Raw genomic sequence first — 26389 nt, 5'->3', positions numbered from 1 at the left:
CCCCCCCCCCCTTCCCGTTTCTCTCCCCCCCCCCCCGTCTCTCTCCCCCCCCCCCCTCGTCTCTCCCCCCCCCCCTCTCCCCCCCTCTCTAGGTGTCTGTAGGGGTCGCACAGTGAGGTGAGAGATACAGAAGGAAGAGCCGCCGTGTAATCGCATCAGGGGCCTTAACCGCAAATCTACTTACACAGAATTAGCCTCATCCTAAGTAATTGCATCTATATACAGCGCTACCACACTGCTGTATACTCCTATATACCACGGCTGTATACTCCTATATACAGCGCTACCACACGGCTGTATACTCCTATATACCACGGCTGTATACTCCTATATACAGCGCTACCACACGGCTGTATACTCCTATATACCACGGCTGTATACTCCTATATACAGCGCTACCACACGGCTGTATACTCCTATATACAGCGCTACCACACGGCTGTATACTCCTATATACAGCGCTACCACACGGCTGTATACTCCTATATACAGCGCTACCACACCGCTGTATACTCCTATATACAGCGCTACCACACGGCTGTATACTCCGATATACAGCGCTACCACACGGCTGTATACTCCTATATACAGCGCTACCACACGGCTGTATACTCCTATATGCAGCGCTACCACACGGCTGTATACTCCTATATACAGCGCTACCACACGGCTGTATACTCCTATATACCACGGCTGTACACTCCTATATGCAGCGCTACCACACGGCTGTATACTCCTATATACAGCTCTACCCCACGGCTGTATACTCCGATATGCAGCGCTACCACACGGCTGTATACTCCTATATACAGCGCTACCACACGGCTGTATACTCCTATATACAGCGCTACCACACGGCTGTATACTCCTATATGCAGCGCTACCACACGGCTGTATACTCCTATATACAGCGCTACCACACGGCTGTATACTCCTATATGCAGCGCTACCACACGGCTGTATACTCCTATATGCAGCGCTACCACACGGCTGTACACTCCTATATACAGCTCTACCCACGGCTGTATACTCCTATATACAGGAAGGAGCTGACCCCTATCACACACAGGACTATAACCCTGTCACCAAGCTCCAGACTCCTCTGCCTCCTCCTCCAGCAGACTCCTCCTCCTCCTCCAGCAGACTCCTCCGCCTCCTCCAGCAGACTCCTCTGCCTCCTCCTCCAGCAGACTCCTCCTCCTCCTCCAGCAGACTCCTCCTCCTCCTCCAGCAGACTCCTCTGCCTCCTCCTCCAGCAGACTCCTCCTCCTCCTCCAGCAGACTCCTCCGCCTCCTCCAGCAGACTCCTCTGCCTCCTCCTCCTCCAACAGACTCCACTGCCTCATCCTCCGCCAGCAGACTCCTCCTCCTCCTCCTCCAACAGACTCCTCTGCCTCCTCCTCCTCCAGCACACTCCTCTGCCTCCTCCTCCTCCAGCAGACTCCTCTGCCTCCTCCTCCTCCAGCAGACTCCTCTGCCTCCTCCTCCTCCAGCAGACTCCTCTGCCTCCTCCTCCTCCAGCAGACTCCTCTGCCTCCTCCTCCTCCAGCAGACTCCTCTGCCTCCTCCTCCTCCAGCAGACTCCTCTGCCTCCTCCTCCTCCAGCAGACTCCTCTGCCTCCTCCTCCTCCAGCAGACTCCTCTGCCTCCTCCTCCTCCAGCAGACTCCTCCTCCTCCTCCAGCAGACTCCTCCTCCAGCAGACTCCTCCTCCAGCAGACTCCTCTGCCTCCTCCTCCAGCAGACTCCTCCTCCAGCAGACTCCTCCTCCAGCAGACTCCTCTGCCTCCTCCTCCAGCAGACTCCTCTGCCTCCTCCTCCAGCAGACTCCTCCTCCTCCTCCAGCAGACTCCTCTGCCTCCTCCTCCTCCAGCAGACTCCTCTGCCTCCTCCTCCTCCTCCAGCACACTCCTCTGCCTCCTCCTCCTCCAGCAGATTCCTCTGCCTCCTCCTCCTCCAGCAGACTCCTCCTCCTCCTCCAGCAGACTCCTCTGCCTCCTCCTCCTCCAGCACACTCCTCTGCCTCCTCCTCCTCCTCCAGCAGACTCCTCTGCCTCCTCCTCCAGCACACTCCTCTGCCTCCTCCTCCTCCTCCAGCAGACTCCTCTGCCTCCTCCTCCAGCAGACTCCTCTGCCTCCTCCTCCTCCAGCAGACTCCTCTGCCCTCTCCTCCCAGGCTGCCGCATTTACATTAGATGTGTGGCCGGTCCTGCTAAAAGCTGCCATGTCTGCTAACAATCTCATTGTATTATACTGTACCCACCTCCCGATGCTACAGAGTACTGCACCCCGACCACCCACCTCCCGATGCTACAGAGTACTGCACCCCGACCACCCACCTCCCGATGCTACAGAGTACTGCACCCCGACCACCCACCTCCCGATGCTACAGAGTACTGCACCCCGACCACCCACCTCCCGATGCTACAGAGTACTGCACCCCGACCACCCACCTCCCGATGCTACAGAGTACTGCACCCCGACCACCCACCTCCCGATGCTACAGAGTACTGCACCCCGACCACCCACCTCCCGATGGTATGTTCCAGATGTTTGATCTGTTGATGATCCTCTTGCGTTTGTGTGACCGTCTCCTCTTGCTCGGCCGGCGTCATGGCGCTCAGTCCGTCCAGCAGCCAGCGCTCTCGTAAGGATTTTTTCTGCAGAATGTAAAAAAATTAGTTTTTTTATATGATTTACAGATTTGAGAGATGAGAGAGAGAGATGAGAGAGAGAGAGAGATGAGAGAGAGAGATGAGAGAGAGAGAGATGAGAGAGAGAGAGATGAGAGAGAGAGAGATGAGAGAGAGAGAGATGAGAGAGAGAGAGATGAGAGAGAGAGAGATGAGAGAGAGAGAGATGAGAGAGAGAGAGATGAGAGAGAGAGAGATGAGAGAGAGAGAGATGAGAGAGAGAGAGATGAGAGAGAGAGAGATGAGAGAGAGAGAGATGAGAGAGAGAGAGATGAGAGAGAGAGAGATGAGAGAGAGAGATGAGAGAGGACGTGACCCCGTAGCCCCCGCAGGACGTGACCCCGTAGCCCCCGCAGGACGTGACCCCGTGGCCCCCGCAGGACGTGACCCCGTGGCCCCCGCAGGACGTGACCCCGTGGCCCCCGCAGGACGTGACCCCGTAGCCCCCGCAGGACGTGCCCAGAGCTGTGACAATCACATGTTGGCCATTACTCCTGGCTGGGGCCCTGACCCTCTCTGTGACGTCATTCCGCAGGATTCTGTATGTTCTGTGGCCGTCTGATCTAGTTACTGGCCGTACCTGTAAGTGATGGAGCTTTAACTTCTCCTCCTCGATTTTTAGGCGTCTTTGAGCAATTTCTTCTTGCAGTTTCCTCTTATCCTGGAAGAAAGAATAAAATCATTAAAGGGTTAATCCAGAGGAGCTGACAGTAAGATGGGAACCCCAGCAGTCTGAGCTGGGGGCCGCCGAGCTAATTCAGTGGGGGGGCAGCCGAGCTGATTCAGTGGGGGGGCAGCCGAGCTGATTCAGTGTGTGTGTGTGGGGGGGGGGGGGCAGCCGAGCTGATTCAGTGTGTGTGGGGGGGGGGGCAGCCGAGCTGATTCAGTGGGGGGGGGGGCAGCCGAGCTGATTCAGTGGGGGGGGGGGGGCAGCCGAGCTGATTCAGTGTGGGGGGGGGGGGGCAGCCGAGCTGATTCAGTGGGGGGGGGGCGGCCGAGCTGATTCAGTGTGTGTGTGTGGGGGGGGGGGCAGCCGAGCTGATTCAGTGTGTGTGGGGGGGGGGGGGGGGCAGCCGAGCTGATTCAGTGGGGGGGGGGGGGGGGCAGCCGAGCTGATTCAGTGGGGGGGGGGGCAGCCGAGCTGATTCAGTGGGGGGGGGCAGCTGAGCTGATTCAGTGGGGGGGGGGGAAGCCGAGCTGATTCAGTGGGGGGGCAGCCGAGCTGCAGTCATATATCCACCCCAATGTCCCCCTGAGATCCTGGGCAGTGAGGAGGGGGGGGGGGGTTGGTGTGGTGATTTGGGAGGCACTCAGTACTAAATTAGGGGGGTTGGTGTGATGGGGGTGCTCGGTACTAGAAGGAGTAGGTGTAGTGATTGGAGGGGGCCACTCAGTACTTGATTGGGGGGTTTGGTGTGGTGATGGGGGGCGCTCAGTACTAGATTGGGGGGTTCGGTGTGGTATTGGGGGGCGCTCAGTACTTGATTGGGGGGTTTGGTGTGATGGGGCACTCAGTACTACATTGCGGGGGTTGGTGTAGTGATTGGAGGAGGACGCTCAGTACTAGATTGGGGGCGCTCAGTACTAGATTGGGGGGTTTGGTGTGGTGATGGGTGGGCGCTCAGTACTAGATTGGGGGGTTTGGTGTGGTGATGGGGGGCGCTCAGTACTAGATTGGGGGGTTTGGTGTGGTGATGGGGGGCGCTCAGTACTAGATTGGGGGTTTGGTGTGGTGATGGGGGGCGCTCAGTACTAGATTGGGGGGTTTGGTGTGGTGATGGGTGGGCGCTCAGTACTAGATTGGGGGGTTTGGTGTGGTGATGGGGGGGCGCTCAGTACTAGATTGGGCGGTTTGGTGTGGTGATGGGGGGGCGCTCAGTACTAGATTGGGGGGTTTGGTGTGGTGATGGGTGGGCGCTCAGTACTAGATTGGGGGGTTTGGTGTGGTGATGGGGGGCGCTCAGTACTAGATTGGGGGGTTTGGTGTGGTGATGGGGGGCGCTCAGTACTAGATTGGGGGGTTTGGTGTGGTGATGGGGGGCGCTCAGTACTAGATTGGGGGGTTTGGTGTGGTGATGGGGGGTGCTCAGTACTAGATTGGGGGGTTTGGTGTGGTGATGGGGGGCGCTCAGTACTAGATTGGGGGGTTTGGTGTGGTGATGGGTGGGCGCTCAGTACTAGATTGGGGGGTTTGGTGTGGTGATGGGGGGCGCTCAGTACTAGATTGGGGGGTTTGGTGTGGTGATGGGGGGCGCTCAGTACTAGATTGGGGGGTTTGGTGTGGTGATGGGGGGTGCTCAGTACTAGATTGGGGGGTTTGGTGTGGTGATGGGGGGCGCTCAGTACTAGATTGGGGGTTTGGTGTGGTGATGGGGGGCGCTCAGTACTAGATTGGGGGCTTGGTGTGATGAGGGTAGGTGTATTGATTGAAGGGGGACGCTCAATACTAGATTGGGGGTTGGTGTGGTGAGGAATTGGTGTAGTGATTGGGGGGCTCAGTAGTAGATTGGGGAGTTTGGTGTAGTGATTGGGGGGCTCAGTAGTAGATTGGGGAGTTTGGTGTAGTGATTGGGGGGCTCTCAGTACTAGATTGTTGCGTTGGGTGCGGTTATGGGGGGCGCTCAGTAGTAGATTGGGGGGTTGGTTTGGCGATTGGGGGGGGCGCTCAATAGTAGATTTAAGAACGGGGGGTTGGCACTATAATTGTCAGCTCGTCACCCATTCCCTGCCATGGACAGATGTGAGGCTCAGCTGTTGCCGTGACACTAGGTCAGGAAAAGGGTTAAATATAGCCGCCATCTGACTAAACATTGGGATAGGAGCTGGTATTTCAGGTTCCTGCCGGGGCCGCAGCTGCTTTGCTTGGTGCCAAAGCCAACAGGACAACGTTCTAGAGTCTCATCCACCAGAAGGAACAGCAGAGCCAAACACTAGAGACAACCAGGTGACAAATCCATGGTGACAGACTTTGTGTAGCTGTGTTTGGGTGGGAGGTGACAGCTCACACTGTCCAGACTCCCAGGGGATTATGGGAGATTATCAGCAATCACATTATCTCTTCTCTGGAAAGGAAATTGTTCACATTGTTTCTCTCTGTCATCGGAACCCAAAAAAGATCATGTATCAAAAAACCCTCAACAACTTATGAGGCGACAAGGTATGAACCGTCACTACGATCAGCACATAGAAACACGGAGGAAACACAGAAACATGGAGGAAACACGGAGGAAACATGGAGGAAACATGGAGGAAACACGGAGGAAACACGGAGGAAACACGGAGGAAACATGGAGGAAACACGGAAACATGGAGGAAACACAGAGGAAACATGGAGGAAACACGGAAGAAACACAGAAACATGGAGGAAACACGGAAACATGGAGGAAACACAGAAACATGGAGGAAACATGGAGGAAACATGGAGGAAACACGGAGGAAACACGGAGGAAACACGGAGGAAACATGGAGGAAACACAGAGGAAACATGGAGGAAACACGGAAGAAACACAGAAACATGGAGGAAACACGGAAACATGGAGGAAACACAGAAACATGGAGGAAACATGGAGGAAACACAGAGGAAACATGGAGGAAACACAGAAACAAGGAGGAAACATGGAGGAAACACGGAAACATGGAGGAAACACAGAAACATGGAGGAAACATGAAGGAAACACGGAGGAAACATGGAGGAAACACGGAAGAAACACAGAAACATGGAGGAAACATGAAGGAAACACGGAGGAAACACAGAGGAAACACGGAGGAAACACGGAAGAAACACGGAAGAAACACAGAGGAAACACAGAGGAAACACAGAGGAAACACGGAGGAAACACGGAGGAAACACGGAGGAAACACGGAGGAAACACGGAGGAAACACGGAGGAAACACGGAGGAAACACGGAGGAAACACGGAGGAAACACGGAGGAAACACGGAGGAAACACGGAGGAAACACGGAGGAAACACGGAGGAAACACAGAGGAAACACGGAGGAAACACAGAGGAAACACAGAGGAAACACAGAGGAAACACGGAGGAAACACGGAGGAAACACGGAGGAAACACGGAGGAAACACAGAGGAAACACGGAGGAAACACGGAAGAAACACAGAAACATGGAGGAAACACAGAAACATGGAGGAAACACAATAACATGGAGGAAACACAGAAACACGGAGGAAACAAAGAGGATCCGGCACCGGAGACCGGCGAGGATACAAAGAGGATCCGGCACCGGAGACCGGCGAGGATACAAAGAGGATCCGGCACCGGAGACCAGCGAGGATACAAAGAGGATCCGGCACCGGAGACCAGCGAGGATACAAAGAGGATGGGGCGTTTTCCCTGAGTATTGTCAGCTTAGGCTCCAGGCGCTGATATACATTTACCCCTCGTATCTTATTGGGCGGCATCTTTCTTCCTCATCTGTTCCATGTACCCAGTCACCTATGTGTAGCCCCCCCACCACCCTGCAGCTGGGGCACAGTCCAATCCTTTGCCATCATTGGCCACATCCCATGTCCCTGTACTGGATGGTGTCTACCAGAAATGGCCAATGAGCCATCGACATGTGGTGCCTCGGCATTGCAGGTAGTGGTATACAGTGGCGGGATAGGTATATATGTGCGGTCATGCTGAGTCTCTGCCCATACGTTACATGTTTGCAGATACATCGGCTTTCCTAGTGCTGCGTGTTAGTGGTGATTGACACGGAGCCGGGTAACATATTAACTGAGTCTAAAGATTCCTTGTGACCAGTCAGCTGACCGGAATTCAGCTTTCTAACCTACCTCATACCGAGGTGGTACATAGCAGGATAGTGAGTCACTGACCTCTGGGGCCTCGTCCTCCACACACACACACACCCCACCCCCCCAGCCCTGAGGCCCCACACCCTCCTCCACCCCAGCCCTAAAGCCCCGGACCCTCCTCCACCCCCCCCCCCCAGCCCTAAAGCCCCGGACCCTCCTCCACACCCCCCCCCCCCCAGCCCTGAGGCCCCACACCCTCCTCCACCCCAGCCCTAAAGCTCCAGACCTTCCTCCACACCCCCCCCCCCAGCCCTGAGGCCCCACACCCTCCTCCTCCACACACACCCCAGCCCTGAGGCCCCGGACCCTCCTCCACCCCCCCCCCCCCCCCAGCCCTAAAGCCCCGGACCCTCCTCCACCCCCCCCCCCAGCCCTGAGGCCCCGGACCCTCCTCCACCCCCCCCCCCCCAGCCCTAAAGCTCCAGATCTTCCTCCACACCCCCCCCCCCAGCCCTGAGGCCCCACACCCTCCTCCTCCACACACACCCCAGCCCTAAAGCCCCGCAGAGTCCGCACCAACCAATCAGGTGAAGGCCCACCTCCCAGGAGCAGAGTCTGCACCAACCAATCAGGTGAAGGCCCACCTCCATGCACAGTCTGTGTCTTACCCTTAGATCCCTGTGATGTTTGGGGGTCTATATGTATATCACAGTGGCCTACTGTAGCACAGATAGACACTCTCTGGTGTGTACTGCAGCCTAGAGTAACCCCGTGCAGAGAGCTCCTAATACAGCAGAAGGCGGAGGGATGAGGCCTTCACCCTCCATTAGGACAGGCCCAGACATGAGAGAGCGGCGGAGCTGGTGCTGAGTCATGGGGCCGGATCTCCACCATATATATATATATATATATATATATATATATATATATATATATATATATATATTCATCTGGGGAGGGAGAGGGGTCTGTGTATACAGGGATTACCAGGTGAGAAGCTAATAAGGGTCTGTTCACACCGCGCTACATCTGCATCTACTGAATACATCATGTGTGTATAAGCTGCATCATACCCCGATTCTACACACACTCCACATCACAGAAGAGACATCACATGAGCGACGAGACATCACATGAGAGACGAGACATTACATGAGAGAAGAGACATCACATGAGAGAAGAGACATGAAATCAGAGAAGAGACATCACATGAGAGAAGAGACATCACATGAGAGAAGAGACATCACATGAGAAAAGAGACATCAAATGAGAGACGAGACATCACATGAGAGAAGAGACATCACATGAGAGACGAGACATCAAATAAGAGAAGAGACATCACATGAGAGACGAGACATCACATGAGAGAAGAGACATGAAATCAGAGAAGAGACATGAAATCAGAGAAGAGACATCACATGAAAGAGACATCACATGAGAGAAGAGACATCACATGAGAGACGAGACATCACATGAAAGAAGAGACATCACATGAGAGAAGAGACATCACATGAGAGAAGAGACATGAAATCAGAGAAGAGATCACATGAGAGAAGAGACATCACATGAGAGAAGAGACATGAAATCAGAGAAGAGACATCAAATGAGAGAAGGGACATCACATGAGTGAAGAGACATCACATGAGAGAAGGGACATCACATGAGAGAAGAGACATCACATGAGAGAAGAGACATCACATGAGAGAAGAGACATGAAATCAGAGAAGAGACATGAAATCAGAGAAGAGACATCACATGAGAGAAGAGACATGAAATCAGAGAAGAGACATCACATGAGAGAAGAGACATCACATGAGAGAAGAGACATCACATGAGAGAAGAGACATCACATGAAAGAAGAGACATCACATGAGAGAAGAGACATGAAATCAGAGAAGAGACATGAAATCAGAGAAGAGACATGAAATCAGAGAAGAGACATCACATGAGAGAAGAGACATCAAATGAGAGAAGGGACATCACATGAGAGAAGAGACATCACATGAGAGAAGAGACATGAAATCAGAGAAGAGACATCACATGAGAGAAGAGACATGAAATCAGAGAAGAGACATCACATGAGAGAAGAGACATCACATGAGAGAAGAGACATCAAATGAGAGAAGAGACATCACAAGAGAGACGAGACATCACATGAGAGAAGAGACATCACATGAGAGAAGAGACATCACATGAGAGAAGAGACATGAAATCAGAGAAGAGACATGAAATCAGAGAAGAGACATCACATGAGAGAAGAGACATCAAATGAGAGAAGGAACATCACATGAGTGAAGAGACATCACATGAGAGAAGGGACATCACATGAGAGAAGGGACATCACATGAGAGAAGAGACATGAAATCAGAGAAGAGACATCACATGACAGAAGAGACATCACATGAGAGAAGAGACATGAAATCAGAGAAGAGACATCACATGACAGAAGAGACATCACATGAAAGAAGAGACATCACATGACAGAAGAGACATCACATGAGAGAAGAGACATCACATGACAGAAGAGACATCACATGAGAGAAGAGACATCACATGAGAGAAGAGACATCACATGAGAGAAGAGACATGAAATCAGAGAAGAGACATCACATGACAGAAGAGACATCACATGCGAGAAGGGACATCACATGAGAGAAGGGACATGAAATCAGAGAAGAGACATCACATGCGAGAAGAGACATCACATGAGAGAAGAGACATGAAATCAGAGAAGAGACATCACATGAGAGAAGAGACATCACATGCATCACTGTACCACACAATAATGCAGCCCGATGACACAGCCCCAATATAGAGACTGTAACCACACAGTAATGCAGCCCGATGACACACAGCACCAATATAGAGACTGTAACCACACAGTAATGCAGCCCGATGACACAGCCCCAATATAGAGACTGTAACCACACAGTAATGCAGCCCGATGACACAGCCCCAATATAGAGACTGTAACCACACAGTAATGCAGCCCGATGACACACAGCACCAATATAGAGACTGTAACCACACAGTAATGCAGCCCGATGACACAGCCCCAATATAGAGACTGTAACCACACAGTAATGCAGCCCGATGACACAGCCCCAATATAGAGACTGTAACCACACAGTAATGCAGCCCGATGACACACAGCACCAATATAGAGACTGTAACCACACAGTAATGCAGCCCGATGACACACAGCACCAATATAGAGACTGTAACCACACAGTAATGCAGCCCGATGACACACAGCACCAATATAGAGACTGTAACCACACAGTAATGCAGCCCGATGACACACAGCACCAATATAGAGACTGTAACCACACAGTCTCTGTAACCACACAGTCACAGCCAATGACTACAGCCAATAACTATATCCAATAACTACAGCCAATAACTACAGCCAATAACTATATCCAATAACTATATCCAATAACTACAGCCAATAACTACAGCCAATAACTATATCCAATAACTACAGCCAATAACTATATCCAATAACTACAGCCAATGACTATATCCAATAACTATATCCAATAACTACAGCCAATAACTATATCCAATAACTACAGCCAATAACTACAGCCAATAACTATATCCAATAACTACAGCCAATAACTATATTCAATAACTACAGCCAATAACTATATCCAATAACTACACCCAATGACTACAGCCAATAACTATATCCAATAACTACAGCCAATAACTATATCCAATAACTACAGCCAATAACTACATCCAATAACTATATCCAATAACTACAGCCAATAACTATATCCAATAACTACATCCAATAACTACAGCCAATGACTATATCCAATAACTACATCCAATAACTACACCCAATGACTACAGCCAATAACTATATCCAATAACTATATCCAATAACTACAGCCAATAACTACAGCCAATAACTACAGCCAATGACGATATCCAATAACTATATCCAATAACTATATCCAATAACTACATCCAATGACTATATCCAATAACTACAGCCAATGACTATATCCAATAATTACAGCTAATGACTATATCCAATAACTATATCCAATAACTACAGCCAATGACTACAGCCAATAACTATATCCAATAACTATATCCAATAACTATATCCAATAACTACATCCAATGACTATATCCAATAACTACAGCCAATGACTATATCCAATAATTACAGCCAATAACTATATCCAATAACTATATCCAATAACTATATCCAATAACTACATCCAATAACTATATCCAATAACTACAGCCAATAATTACAGCTAATGACTATATCCAATAACTATATCCAATAACTACAGCCAATAACTACAGCCAATGACTATATCCAATAATTACAGCCAATAACTACATCCAATAACTATATCCAATAACTACAGCCAATAATTACAGCCAATAACTACAGCCAATAACTATATCCAATAACTACAGCCAATAACTACAGCCAATAACTATATCCAATAACTATATCCAATAACTACAGCCAATAACTACAGCCAATAACTATATCCAATAACTACAGCCAATAACTATATCCAATAACTATATCCAATAACTACAGCCAATAACTACAGCCAATAACTATATCCAATAACTACAGCCAATAACTACAGCCAATAACCACAGCCAATAACTACAGCCAATAACTATATCCAATAACTACATCCAATAACTACACCCAATGACTACAGCCAATAACTATATCCAATAACTACAGCCAATAACTACATCCAATAACTATATCCAATAACTACAGCCAATAACTACAGCCAATGACTATATCCAATAACTACATCCAATAACTACACCCAATGACTACAGCCAATAACTATATCCAATAACTACATCCAATAACTACATCCAATAACTATATCCAATAACTATATCCAATAACTACATCCAATAACTACATCCAATAACTATATCCAATAACTATATCCAATAACTATATCCAATAACTATATCCAATGACTACAGCCAATAACTATATCCAATAACTACAGCCAATGACTATATTCAATAACTATATCCAATAACTACAGCCAATAACTACATCCAATAACTACAGCCAATAACTACAGCCAATAACTACAGCCAATGACGATATCCAATAACTATATCCAATGACTATATCCAATAACTACAGCCAATGACTACAGCCAATAACTATATCCAATGACTATATCCAATAACTACAGCCAATAACTACAGCCAATGACTACAGCCAATGACTACAGCCAATAACTACAGCCAATAACTACAGCCAATGACTACAGCCAATGACTACAGCCAATAACTACAGCCAATAACTACAGCCAATAACTACAGCCAATGACTACAGCCAATGACGATATCCAATAACTATATCCAATGACTACAGCCAATGACTACAGCCAATAACTATATCCAATGACTATATCCAATGACTATATCCAATAACTACAGCCAATGACTACAGCCAATGACTACAGCCAATGACTACAGCCAATAACTACAGCCAATGACTACATCCAATAACTATATCCAATGACTATATCCAATAACTATATCCAATAACTACAGCCAATAACTACAGCCAATGACGATATCCAATAACTATATCCAATAACTATATCCAATGACTATATCCAATAACTACAGCCAATAACTATATCCAATAATTACAGCCAATAACTATATCCAATGACTATATCCAATGACTATATCCAATAACTACAGCCAATGACTATATCCAATAATTACAGCTAATGACTATATCCAATAACTATATCCAATAACTACAGCCAATAATTACAGCTAATGACTATATCCAATAACTATATCCAATAACTACAGCCAATAACTACAGCCAATAACTACAGCCAATGACTATATCCAATAATTACAGCCAATAACTACATCCAATAACTATATCCAATAACTACAGCCAATAATTACAGCCAATAACTACAGCCAATAACTATATCCAATAACTACAGCCAATAACTACAGCCAATAACTATATCCAATAACTATATCCAATAACTACAGCCAATAACTACAGCCAATAACTATATCCAATAACTACAGCCAATAACTATATCCAATAACTATATCCAATAACTACAGCCAATAACTACAGCCAATAACTATATCCAATAACTACAGCCAATAACTACAGCCAATAACCACAGCCAATAACTACAGCCAATAACTATATCCAATAACTACATCCAATAACTACACCCAATGACTACAGCCAATAACTATATCCAATAACTACAGCCAATAACTACATCCAATAACTATATCCAATAACTACAGCCAATAACTACAGCCAATGACTATATCCAATAACTACATCCAATAACTACACCCAATGACTACAGCCAATAACTATATCCAATAACTACATCCAATAACTACATCCAATAACTATATCCAATAACTATATCCAATAACTACATCCAATAACTACATCCAATAACTATATCCAATAACTATATCCAATAACTATATCCAATAACTATATCCAATGACTACAGCCAATAACTATATCCAATAACTACAGCCAATGACTATATTCAATAACTATATCCAATAACTACAGCCAATAACTACAGCCAATAACTACAGCCAATGACGATATCCAATAACTATATCCAATGACTATATCCAATAACTACAGCCAATGACTACAGCCAATAACTATATCCAATGACTATATCCAATAACTACAGCCAATAACTACAGCCAATGACTACAGCCAATGACTACAGCCAATAACTACAGCCAATAACTACAGCCAATGACTACAGCCAATGACTACAGCCAATAACTACAGCCAATAACTACAGCCAATAACTACAGCCAATGACTACAGCCAATGACGATATCCAATAACTATATCCAATGACTACAGCCAATGACTACAGCCAATAACTATATCCAATGACTATATCCAATGACTATATCCAATAACTACAGCCAATGACTACAGCCAATGACTACAGCCAATGACTACAGCCAATGACTACAGCCAATAACTACAGCCAATGACTACATCCAATAACTATATCCAATGACTATATCCAATAACTATATCCAATAACTACAGCCAATAACTACAGCCAATGACGATATCCAATAACTATATCCAATAACTATATCCAATGACTATATCCAATAACTACAGCCAATAACTATATCCAATAATTACAGCCAATAACTATATCCAATGACTATATCCAATGACTATATCCAATAACTACAGCCAATGACTATATCCAATAATTACAGCTAATGACTATATCCAATAACTATATCCAATAACTATATCCAATGACTATATCCAATAACTACAGCCAATGACTACAGCCAATGACTATATCCAATGACTATATCCAATGACTATATCCAATAACTACAGCCAATAACTATATCCAATAACTACAGCCAATAACTATATCCAATAACTACAGCCAATAACGATATCCAATGACTATATCCAATAACGATATCCAATAACTACAGCCAATAACGATATCCAATGACTATATCCACATAGCCTTAGGGCTTTATCCAAGGTCAGCAGCCGCCGCTAATCAGATGCCGAATGATCAGGATGAGATGGACTCCAGCTGCTCCAGGGTCGCTCATCTCTAGTGCACACCTTAGGGTGGGAAGGTTCTAGTTTATGGAAAGATTCTCCCTTCGGTGGTTGATGTCTGTACATGATGTGTGTCTGCACCTCCAGTACACACACCTGCACCTCCTGTACACACACCTGCACCTCCTGTACACACCTGCACCTCCTGTACACACACCTGCACCTCCTGTACACACACCTGCACCTCCAGTACAGGCACCCGCTCCTCCAGTACAGGCACCCGCTCCTCCAGTACAGGCACCCGCTCCTCCAGTACAGGCACCCGCTCCTCCAGTACAGGCACCCGCTCCTCCAGTACAGGCACCCGCTCCTCCAGTACAGGCCCCAGCACCTCCAGTACAGGCACCCGCTCCTCCAGTACAGGCACCCGCTCCTCCAGTACAGGCACCCGCTCCTCCAGTACAGGCCCCAGCACCTCCAGTACAGGCACCCGTATGTTACACTGGTCACACATTGCTCTGATATTCTAGATACAATGATGTCAGTGATTTTTCATTAGCTCTTTATACGTTGGTTGTAGCTGCAGGTGTGAACACGTCCCACAGTCTCTGCCCTATTGATAAGAGTAAGAGGAGCAATCACAGCCTCGGGCTCCATCACCTGATCTTCAAATCTTGTAACAAAAGACAAACTTGCAGCTGAAAACACGTTACGAGCGATCATAGTAATGACTGACAGGAGGAGAACATACAGAAGGATTGGAACCAAGGGCCAACCAGCTAACCACTGAGCCACCATGCTGCCATATACAGTGCTAACCACTGAGCCACCATGCTACCGTATACAGTGCTAACCACTGAGCCACCATGCTACTGTATACAATGCTAACCACTGAGCCACCATGCTGCCATATACAGTGCTAACCACTGAGCCACCATGCTGCCATATATAGTGCTAACCACTGAGCCACCATGCTGCCATATATAGTGCTAACCACTGAGCCACCATGCTGCCATATATAGTGCTAACCACTGAGCCACCATGCTGCCATATACAGTGCTAACCACTGAGCCACCATGCTGCCATATATAGTGCTAACCACTGAGCCACCATGCTGCCATATACAGTGCTAACCACTGAGCCACCATGCTGCCATATACAGTGCTAACCACTGAGCCACCATGCTGCCATATACAGTGCTAACCACTGAGCCACCATGCTACTGTATACAGTGCTAACCACTGAGCCACCATGCTACTGTATACAGTGCTAACCACTGAGCCACCATGCTACTGTATACAGTGCTAACCACTGAGCCACCATACTGCCATATATAGTGCTAACCACTGAGCCACCATGCTACTGTATACAGTGCTAACCACTGAGCCACCATGCTGCCATATACAGAGCTAACCACTGAGCCACCATGCTGCCATATACAGTGCTAACCACTGAGCCACCATGCTGCCATATACAGTGCTAACCACTGAGCCACCATGCTACTGTATACAGTGCTAACCACTGAGCCACCATGCCGCCATATATAGTGCTAACCACTGAGCCACCATGCTGCCATATACAGTGCTAACCACTGAGCCACCATGCTGCCATATACAGTGCTAACCACTGAGCCAACATACTGTCCTATACAGTGCTAACCACTGAGCCACCATGCTGCCATATACAGTGCTAACCACTGAGCCACCATGCTGCCATATACAGTGCTAACCACTGAGCCAACATACTGTCCTATACAGTGCTAACCACTGAGCCACCATGCTGCCATATACAGTGCTAACCACTGAGCCACCATGCTGCCATATACAGTGCTAACCACTGAGCCACCATGCTGCCATATACAGTGCTAACCACTGAGCCACCATGCTACTGTATACAGTGCTAACCACTGAGCCACCATGCTGCCATATATAGTGCTAACCACTGAGCCACCATGCTGCCATATACAGTGCTAACCACTGAGCCACCATGCTGCCATATACAGTGCTAACCACTGAGCCAACATACTGTCCTATACAGTGCTAACCACTGAGCCACAATGCTGCTATATACAGTGCTAACCACTGAGCCACAATGCTGCTATATACAGTGCTAACCACTGAGCCACCATGCTGCCATATACAGTGCTAACCACTGAGCCACCATGCTGCCATATATAGTGCTAACCACTGAGCCACCATGCTGCCATATACAGTGCTAACCACTGAGCCACAATGCTGCTATATACAGTGCTAACCACTGAGCCACCATGCTGCCAAATACAGTGCTAACCACTGAGCCACCATGCTACTGTATACAGTGCTAACCACTGAGCCACCATGCTGCCATATATAGTGCTAACCACTGAGCCAACATGCTGCCATATACAGTGCTAACCACTGAGCCACCATACTGCCATATATAGTGCTAACCACTGAGCCACCATGCTGCCACATACAGTGCTAACCACTGAGCCACCATACTGCTCTATACAGTGCTAACCACTGAGCCACCATACTGCTCTATACAGTGCTAACCACTGAGCCACCATACTGCTCTATACAGTGCTAACCACTGAGCCACCATACTGCTCTATACAGTGCTAACCACTGAGCCACCATGCTGCCATATACAGTGCTAACCACTGAGCCACCATACTGCCATATATAGTGCTAACCACTGAGCCACCATGCTGCCACATACAGTGCTAACCACTGAGCCACCATACTGCTCTATACAGTGCTAACCACTGAGCCACCATACTGCTCTATACAGTGCTAACCACTGAGCCACCATGCTGCCATATACAGTGCTAACCACTGAGCCACCATGCTGCCATATACAGTGCTAACCACTGAGCCACCATGCTACTGTATACAGTGCTAACCACTGAGCCACCATGCTGCCATATATAGTGCTAACCACTGAGCCAACATGCTGCCATATACAGTGCTAACCACTGAGCCACCATACTGCCATATATAGTGCTAACCACTGAGCCACCATGCTGCCACATACAGTGCTAACCACTGAGCCACCATACTGCTCTATACAGTGCTAACCACTGAGCCACCATACTGCTCTATACAGTGCTAACCACTGAGCCACCATACTGCTCTATACAGTGCTAACCACTGAGCCACCATACTGCTCTATACAGTGCTAACCACTGAGCCACCATACTGCTCTATACAGTGCTAACCACTGAGCCACCATGCTGCCATATATAGTGCTAACCACTGAACCACCATACTGGCATAAAAAGAGCTACCTACAGAACCTACCTACCTCCTCATACTAGTGTCATATTACCATTAGTGATGAGCGAATACTAAAATGCTCGGGTGCTCGTTTCGAGTAATGAACCCCATTGAAGTCAATGGGAGACGCGAGCATTTTTGCAGGGGACCCAAGTTCGGTAGAGAGAAGGTCGTGTGAAAACCTGTCATCCTCAGAAATTGATGGAAACACAACAGAAATGGAAAGGAAACAGCAGGGGCAGCATGTATGGATGCCTCTGAGGCTGCCTAATGGCACCATTATGCCTAATTCTGGGCAACAGCCTGGTTAAAACAGAGGTAGGCATAGGGACCACCCAAAAACTCAGCCTGACACAGCATGGCAGTGAGAACACAGGGAACCATTAAAACAGAGGTAGCTTATCATGAACCGCCCAAAAATTCAGCCTGACACAGCATGGCGGTGAGGACAGAGTGAACAAGGTAGAAGGGGTAGCCAGTCAGCCTTCCAAAAATTATACCAGACCTAGCATGGCAGTGAGCTCACAGAGAACTGCCGGGATCAGCAGTAACCAGCATGGAGGCCAGGCAGGAGCAACAGTAACCAACATGGAGGCCAGGCAGGAGCAACAGTAACCAACATGGAGGCCAGGCAGGAGCAACAGTAACCAACATGGAGGCCAGGCAAGAGCAACAGTAAACAACATGGAGGCCAGGCAGGAGCAACAGTAACCAACATGGAGGCCAGGCAGGAGCAACAGTAACCAACATGGAGGCCAGGCAGGAGCAACAGTAACCAACATGGAGGCCAGGCAGGAGCAACAGTAACCAACATGGAGGCCAGGCAGGAGCAACAGTAACCAACATGGAGGCCAGGCAGGAGCAACAGTAACCAACATGGAGGCCAGGCAAGAGCAACAGTAAACAACATGGAGGCCAGGCAGGAGCAACAGTAACCAACATGGAGGCCAGGCAGGAGCAACAGTAACCAACATGGAGGCCAGGCAGGAGCAACAGTAACCAACATGGAGGCCAGGGCAGGCACCACAGTAGTGAGCAGTAGTCAACATGGATGCCAGTTAAGGCCCAGCAGTAGCCAACATGGAGGCAAGGGCAGGCACACCAGTACACACACACACTCTTATGTACACACACACACACTCCTATGTACACACACACAAACACACTTATGTACACACACAGACACAAAACAGCTACCTCTCAGTGTGACACACACACACACGCACACTCTTATGTACACACACTCACTCTTATGTACACTCACTCTTATGTACACACACACACACTCTTATGTATACACACACTCTTATGTACACACACACACACACTCTTATGTACACACACACTCTTATGTACACACACACACACACACACACTTATGTATACATACACACACACACACAGACACAAAACAGCTACCTTTTAGTGTGACACACACACACACACACTCTTTTATGTACACGCACTCTTATGTACACACACACAGGCACAAAACAGCTACCTCTCAGCACTTTCTCTCCTCACCATCCTGGGACTGTCATGGAGGAGTCTGCTGCTGCTGCTGCTGATGATGATGATGATGATGATGATGATGCAGCAGTGATGAGCAGCTGACAGGAGAGGCAGGGGCAGACACTTCCTGGTCCCCCTGTGTGGTCTCTGCAGGCTGCCCTTCCTCACCTCCTCCTCCTCCTCCCTGGCCCGACAGCTGAGCAGCTCCCAGAGCCTGGAGGATGTGCAGCGGGGGATGTGAGTAATGCTGCCCCCATGCTGGTGTCCTGCAGCGGGGGATGTGAGTAATGCTGCCCCCATGCTGGTGTCCTGCAGCGGGGGATGTGAGTAATGCTGCCCCCATGCTGGTGTCCTGCAGCGGGGGATGTGAGTAATGCTGCCCCCATGCTGGTGTCCTGCAGCGGGGGATGTGAGTAATGCTGCCCCCATGCTGGTGTCCTGCAGCGGGGGATATGAGTAATGCTGCCCCCATGCTGGTGTCCTGCAGCGGGGGATGTGAGTAATGCTGCCCCCATGCTGGCAGTGTCTGCAGGGAGCCGCCCCTCCCCCCGGCCCTGTGGAGCAGCAGCTGACGACTCCCAGACCTGTGTATCTCCGGTCAGGGGCTGATGTAATCACTAATCACCTCCTGTGTGCTGCTTCCGGGTTCGGCCTGGTGGCGCCCCCTGCTGTTTAGCGCCCTAGGCCATCGCCTACCCCTGCCTACTCTTTGTCCCGCCCCTTGTCACACGCAACCAAGCTCACTGCTAATTACACACGAACCCGGGTGCTGACAGCTAACTGGCTAGGCCAGCTGTCAGTCACCATCAAGGGTACACCTCATGACTCTCCTCCGGGGGTGGTGAGGCCCCAACCACAGCTAGACCAAAAAAACTAAAATAAAACAGCTGGCTGGTTGGCGGGGGCGCGATCGGTGGGCCCCCGGCAACCAGTCCCGCTCCTCCGCAGACGTAGTGTGACGTCAGAGCATGGCAGTGAGGTCACAGAGAACAATACAGTCGTCTTAAGAGGCCACGGAATATGAACAAATACACTTTCAGTCCTTTAAAGAGTCTCTAAGAGACGGCAGGTGCGGCAGCCTGTGTATTAAAAAGACCTGGTCAATCTGCCTCCAAAACGGCTACAACGTCCAAGGAAGGTAGAGGGTGCTGTTCAGCAGTCTGAGCACCGCCTGTTGCCGCTTAGCCACGGCGGTGCTGCTGCGCCTAAAGCTAAAATAGCCGGATTATGCCTAGATTTAGCCTCACCCCCTCATGCAGTTGTGCGGCTTCTCTTTGGAGGTAGGAAGGACGAAGAACAACAATACAGTCTTCTTAAAAGGCCCCGAGCTAAAAAATGAAAGGACGGCAGAGAACCCCCCCAAGTTGACATCCACAGGTCATATGGTATGAAATGGATAACACCAGGAGGCTACATTAGGATCCACCATTATCACTGTCCGTTCCTTTAAACAGTGAAAATTGTTCTTAAATTGAAGTCGATTTGATTTTAAAATTTAAATTGAAGGTTAGAAAATAAAAAAACATAAAGTGGCCATCACCGGCCTTTAGATGAGGCAGGCGGGGAACCTCCCAAAAATTAGGCCTGACACAGTAGAGTAAGAGTAAAAAAAAAACAGCTGGCTGGTTGGCGGGGGTGCGATCGGCGGGCCCCTGGCAACCAGTGCCGCTCCTCCGCAGATGTAGTGTCACGTCAGAGCATGGCAGTGAGGTCACAGAGAACAAGGAGGCAAGGGCAGGCACACCAGTAGGCTACATGGATGCCAGTTAAGGCCCAGCAGTAGCCAACAAGTAGCCAACAACCCCCAGCACCCTTTCGATTTTCAATTTGACTGCAGCAGTTGGGGTAACATTCCCTGCATAATGTAACTACTGACTTCCACCCCGACCACCACCCTTTCGATTTTCAATTTGACTGCATTCCCTGCATAATGTGACTCACCACCTCTCCCCCCCCCACCGCTGTTTTGATTTTGAAATTGTCTTTGATCCTTGAGGATCTGTCAATTGTCTCATGCAAAGGGATCATCACTTGAGGGGTAGTGTACTACAAATCCCAGCAATACAGTGTAGTACCCACTAGTTTGGGGGGGGGAGGGCTGTACGGTACAATCTGGTATTGGCTGGAACAATACACACACGCTGTTACCCCTTTACAATGAGCAGTGAAGTTCTATGCAGGATGCACTACAAATCCCAGCTATACAGTGCAGTACACCAGGACCATCAGCCCCCAAATCATAAAGGAGTACACTGAGCCCTTCTTAGGGGGGTGTATACAACACCTAATGTCCCCTTTCTGCCAGCAGCCGGTCACCACAGTGTGCTGGTGAAATCGCGGTAGCAGCACTGCAACTCCCAGCCAGCAGTCTGTAGTAATAGTAATAATAAAAGGTCTGTGTGTTTGTATTGCTAGTATATACCCGGCCTACTGGAAGGCTATATCCTACACTGACACTCTCCCTGACCAGCAGCAGCTCTCTCCCTGATCTCTCACAGCATGCGTCTGAAGCCAGCACTGCCCCTGCCCAGTTTTATATGGCAGGGTCATGTGATCTGGCCAACCAATCACTGCTATCGACATGTATGGGTCCCACGTCATCGCAGGATGTACCAAAGAGTCTCCTCCATGTTTATTGGCTGAGAAATAGCGCCCAAACTTACAGGAAACGGATGATGAGATTTCCTCGAGTATCACGAGATCCTTGTCCGAGTAACGAGAACCATCGAGTGCCCTAATACTCCATCCAGTACCAAGCTCGGACCAGCATACTCACTCATCACTAATCACCATCATACCCCCCATAGTAGTGTCATATCACCATCATACCCCCCATAGTAGTGTCATATCACCATCATACCTCCTCATACTAGTGTCATATCACCATCATACCATCATACCCCCCATACTAGTGTCATATCACCATCATACCCCCCATACTAGTGTCATATCACCATCATACCCCCCATAGTAGTGTCATATCACCATCATACCTCCTCATACTAGTGTCATATCACCATCATACCTCCTCATAGTAGTGTCATATCACCATCATAACCCCCATACTAGTGTCATATCACCATCATACCCCCCCTATACTAGTGTCATATCACCATCACACCTCCTCATACTAGTGTCATATCACCATCATACCTCCTCATACTAGTGTCATATCACCATCATACCCCCCATACTAGTGTCATATCACCATCATACCCCCCATACTAGTGTCATATCACCATCATACCTCCCCATACTAGTGTCATATCACCATCATACCCCCCATACTAGTGTCATATCACCATCATACCCCCCATACTAGTGTCATATCACCATCATACCTCCCCATAGTAGTGTCATATTACCATCATACCCCCCATAGTAGTGTCATATCACCATCATACCCCCCATACTAGTGTCATATCACCATCATACCCCCCATAGTAGTGTCATATCACCATCATACATCCTCATACTAGTGTCATATCACCATCATACCCCCCATAGTAGTGTCATATCACCATCATACATCCTCATACTAGTGTCATATCACCATCATACCCCCCATACTAGTGTCATATCACCATCATACCCCCCATACTAGTGTCATATCACCATCATACCCCCCATACTAGTGTCATATCACCATCATACCTCCCCATACTAGTGTCATATCACCATCATACCCCCCCATACTAGTGTCATATCACCATCATACCCCCCATAGTAGTGTCATATCACCATCATACCCCCCATAGTAGTGTCATATCACCATCATACCTCCCCATACTAGTGTCATATCACCATCATACCTCCTCATAGTAGTGTCATATCACCATCATACCCCCCATACTAGTGTCATATCACCATCATACCTCCCCATACTAGTGTCATATCACCATCATACCCCCCATAGTAGTGTCATATCACCATCATACCTCCTCATAGTAGTGTCATACCACCATCATACCCCCCATACTAGTGTCATATCACCATCATACCGCCCCATACTAGTGTCATATCACATCATACCCCCCATACTAGTGTCATATCACCATCATACCTCCCATAGTAGTGTCATATCACCATCATACCGCCCCATACTAGTGTCATATCACATCATACCCCCCATACTAGTGTCATATCACCATCATACCCCCCATAGTAGTGTCATATCACCATCATACCCCCCATACTAGTGTCATATCCCCATCATACCCCCCATAGTAGTGTCATATCACCATCATACCTCCTCATAGTAGTGTCATATCACCATCATACCCCCCATAGTAGTGTCATATCACCATCATACCTCCTCATAGTAGTGTCATATCACCATCATACCCCCCATAGTAGTGTCATATCACCATCATACCCCCCATACTAGTGTCATATCACCATCATACCCCCCATACTAGTGTCATATCACCATCATACATCCTCATACTAGTGTCATATCACCATCATACATCCTCATACTAGTGTCATATCACCATCATACCTCCTCATACTAGTGTCATATCACCATTATACCCCTCATAGTAGTGTCATATCACCATCATACCCCCCATAGTAGTGTCATATCACCATCATACCCCCCATAGTAGTGTTATATCACCATCATACCCCCCATACTAGTGTCATATCACCATCATACCTCCTCATACTAGTGTCATATCACCATCACACCTCCCCATAGTAGTGTCATATCACCATCATACCTCCTCATACTAGTGTCATATCACCATCATACCCCCCATACTAGTGTCATATCACCATCATACCTCCCATACTAGTGTCATATCACCATCATACCCCCCATAGTAGTGTCATATCACCATCATACCCCCCATAGTAGTGTCATATCACCATTATACCCCCCATAGTAGTGTCATATCACCATTATACCCCCCATAGTAGTGTCATATCACCATCATACCCCCCATAGTAGTGTCATATCACCATCATACCCCCCATAGTAGTGTCATATCACCATCATACCCCCCATAGTAGTGTCATATCACCATCATACCCCCCATAGTAGTGTCATATCACCATCATACCCCCCATAGTAGTGTCATATCACCATCATACCTCCCATACTAGTGTCATATCACCATCATACCCCCCATAGTAGTGTCATATCACCATCATACCCCCCATAGTAGTGTCATATCACCATCATACCCCCCATAGTAGTGTCATATCACCATCATACCTCCTCATAGTAGTGTCATATCACCATCATACCCCCCATACTAGTGTCATATCACCATCATACTCCCCCATACTAGTGTCATATCACCATCATACCCCCCATAGTAGTGTCATATCACCATCATACCTCCTCATACTAGTGTCATATCACCATCATACCCCCCATAGTAGTGTCATATCACCATCATACCCCCCATACTAGTGTCATATCACCATCATACCCCCCATACTAGTGTCATATCACCATCATACCCCCCATACTAGTGTCATATCACCATCATACCCCCCATAGTAGTGTCATATCACCATCATACCCCCCATAGTAGTGTCATATCACCATCATACCTCCTTACACTAGTGTGGTGCCACCAATAGACAGGCAGGCAGTGCCCGGTACTTACGGTTATGGCCAGGAGCCGTTCCCTCAGCAGATCGGCCTCTTCCATGCTGGGACGTTACTCAGGAGACATTCAGGATCTGGAGAAGCCGCCTGATGTGAAGCTGAAGACTCCGGAGTTTCCTACTGGGAAGTGGCCGAGCCCTGATCTGTGGGAGGAGGAGGAGGGAGCTCAGGAGCTGCGCTCACACTGACAGGCAGCACACATGTCACATCCCACAGGTCACAGAGGACACTCCTGCTGGTGTGAATAATCCCTTATAGTATCAGACGTCACCAAGAATTTACTGCTCCACATGAGACCGCAATGCCTCACAGGTGCAGCAACCAGCAAGCTGACCCTACTGTGTGCAATGTCCTGGCTGACCTTAGGGTCACCTACCCCCACCAACACAGGCCTCAGTATACAGCTGATACCAGTGTAATAGAATGGTGTATACAGCTGATACCAGTGTAATAGAATGGTGTATACAGCTGATACCAGTGTAATAGAATGGTGTATACAGCTGATACCAGTGTAATAGAATGGTGTATACAGCTGATATTAGTGTAATAGAATGGTGTATACAGCTGATACCAGTGTAATAGAATGGTGTATACAGCTGATACCAGTGTAATAGAATGGTGTATACAGCTGATACCAGTGTAATAGAAGGGTGTATACAGCTGATACCAGTGATGTAATAGAATGGTGTATACAGCTGATACCAGTGATGGAATAGAATGGTGTATACAGCTTATACCAGTGTAATAGAATGGTGTATACAGCTGATACCAGTGATGTAATAGAATGGTGTATACAGCTGATACCAGTGTAATAGAATGGTGTATACAGCTGATACCAGTGATGTAATAGAATGGTGTATACAGCTGATACCAGTGATGGAATAGAATGGTGTATACAGCTGATACCAGTGATGTAATAGAATGGTGTATACAGCTGATACCAGTG

The 26389-nt window shown here is 48.1% G+C and overlaps 1 protein-coding gene across 1 annotated transcript in view; it reads right to left on the bottom strand.

Moving 5' to 3' along the window:
* PALMD (palmdelphin) overlaps nt 1–25626 on the bottom strand; it is a 53773-nt gene extending 28147 nt beyond the window's left edge. The window contains exons 1-3 of the mRNA XM_069969092.1: nt 25442–25626; nt 3273–3353; nt 2529–2659 (exon numbers count right to left, since the gene is read on the bottom strand). Of these exons, the coding sequence (XP_069825193.1) occupies nt 2529–2659; nt 3273–3353; nt 25442–25486 (257 nt within the window). The 5' untranslated portion in view covers nt 25487–25626. The remainder of the gene's footprint in view (nt 1–2528; nt 2660–3272; nt 3354–25441) is intronic.
* Between the last annotated feature and the right edge of the window lie 763 nt (nt 25627–26389).

Source organism: Dendropsophus ebraccatus, chromosome 4 (assembly GCF_027789765.1).
Source record: "Dendropsophus ebraccatus isolate aDenEbr1 chromosome 4, aDenEbr1.pat, whole genome shotgun sequence".
NCBI lineage: Eukaryota > Metazoa > Chordata > Amphibia > Anura > Hylidae > Dendropsophus > Dendropsophus ebraccatus.
Note: the sequence above shows the minus strand (reverse complement) of the source record. Positions and strands in the feature narration are given on the sequence as shown.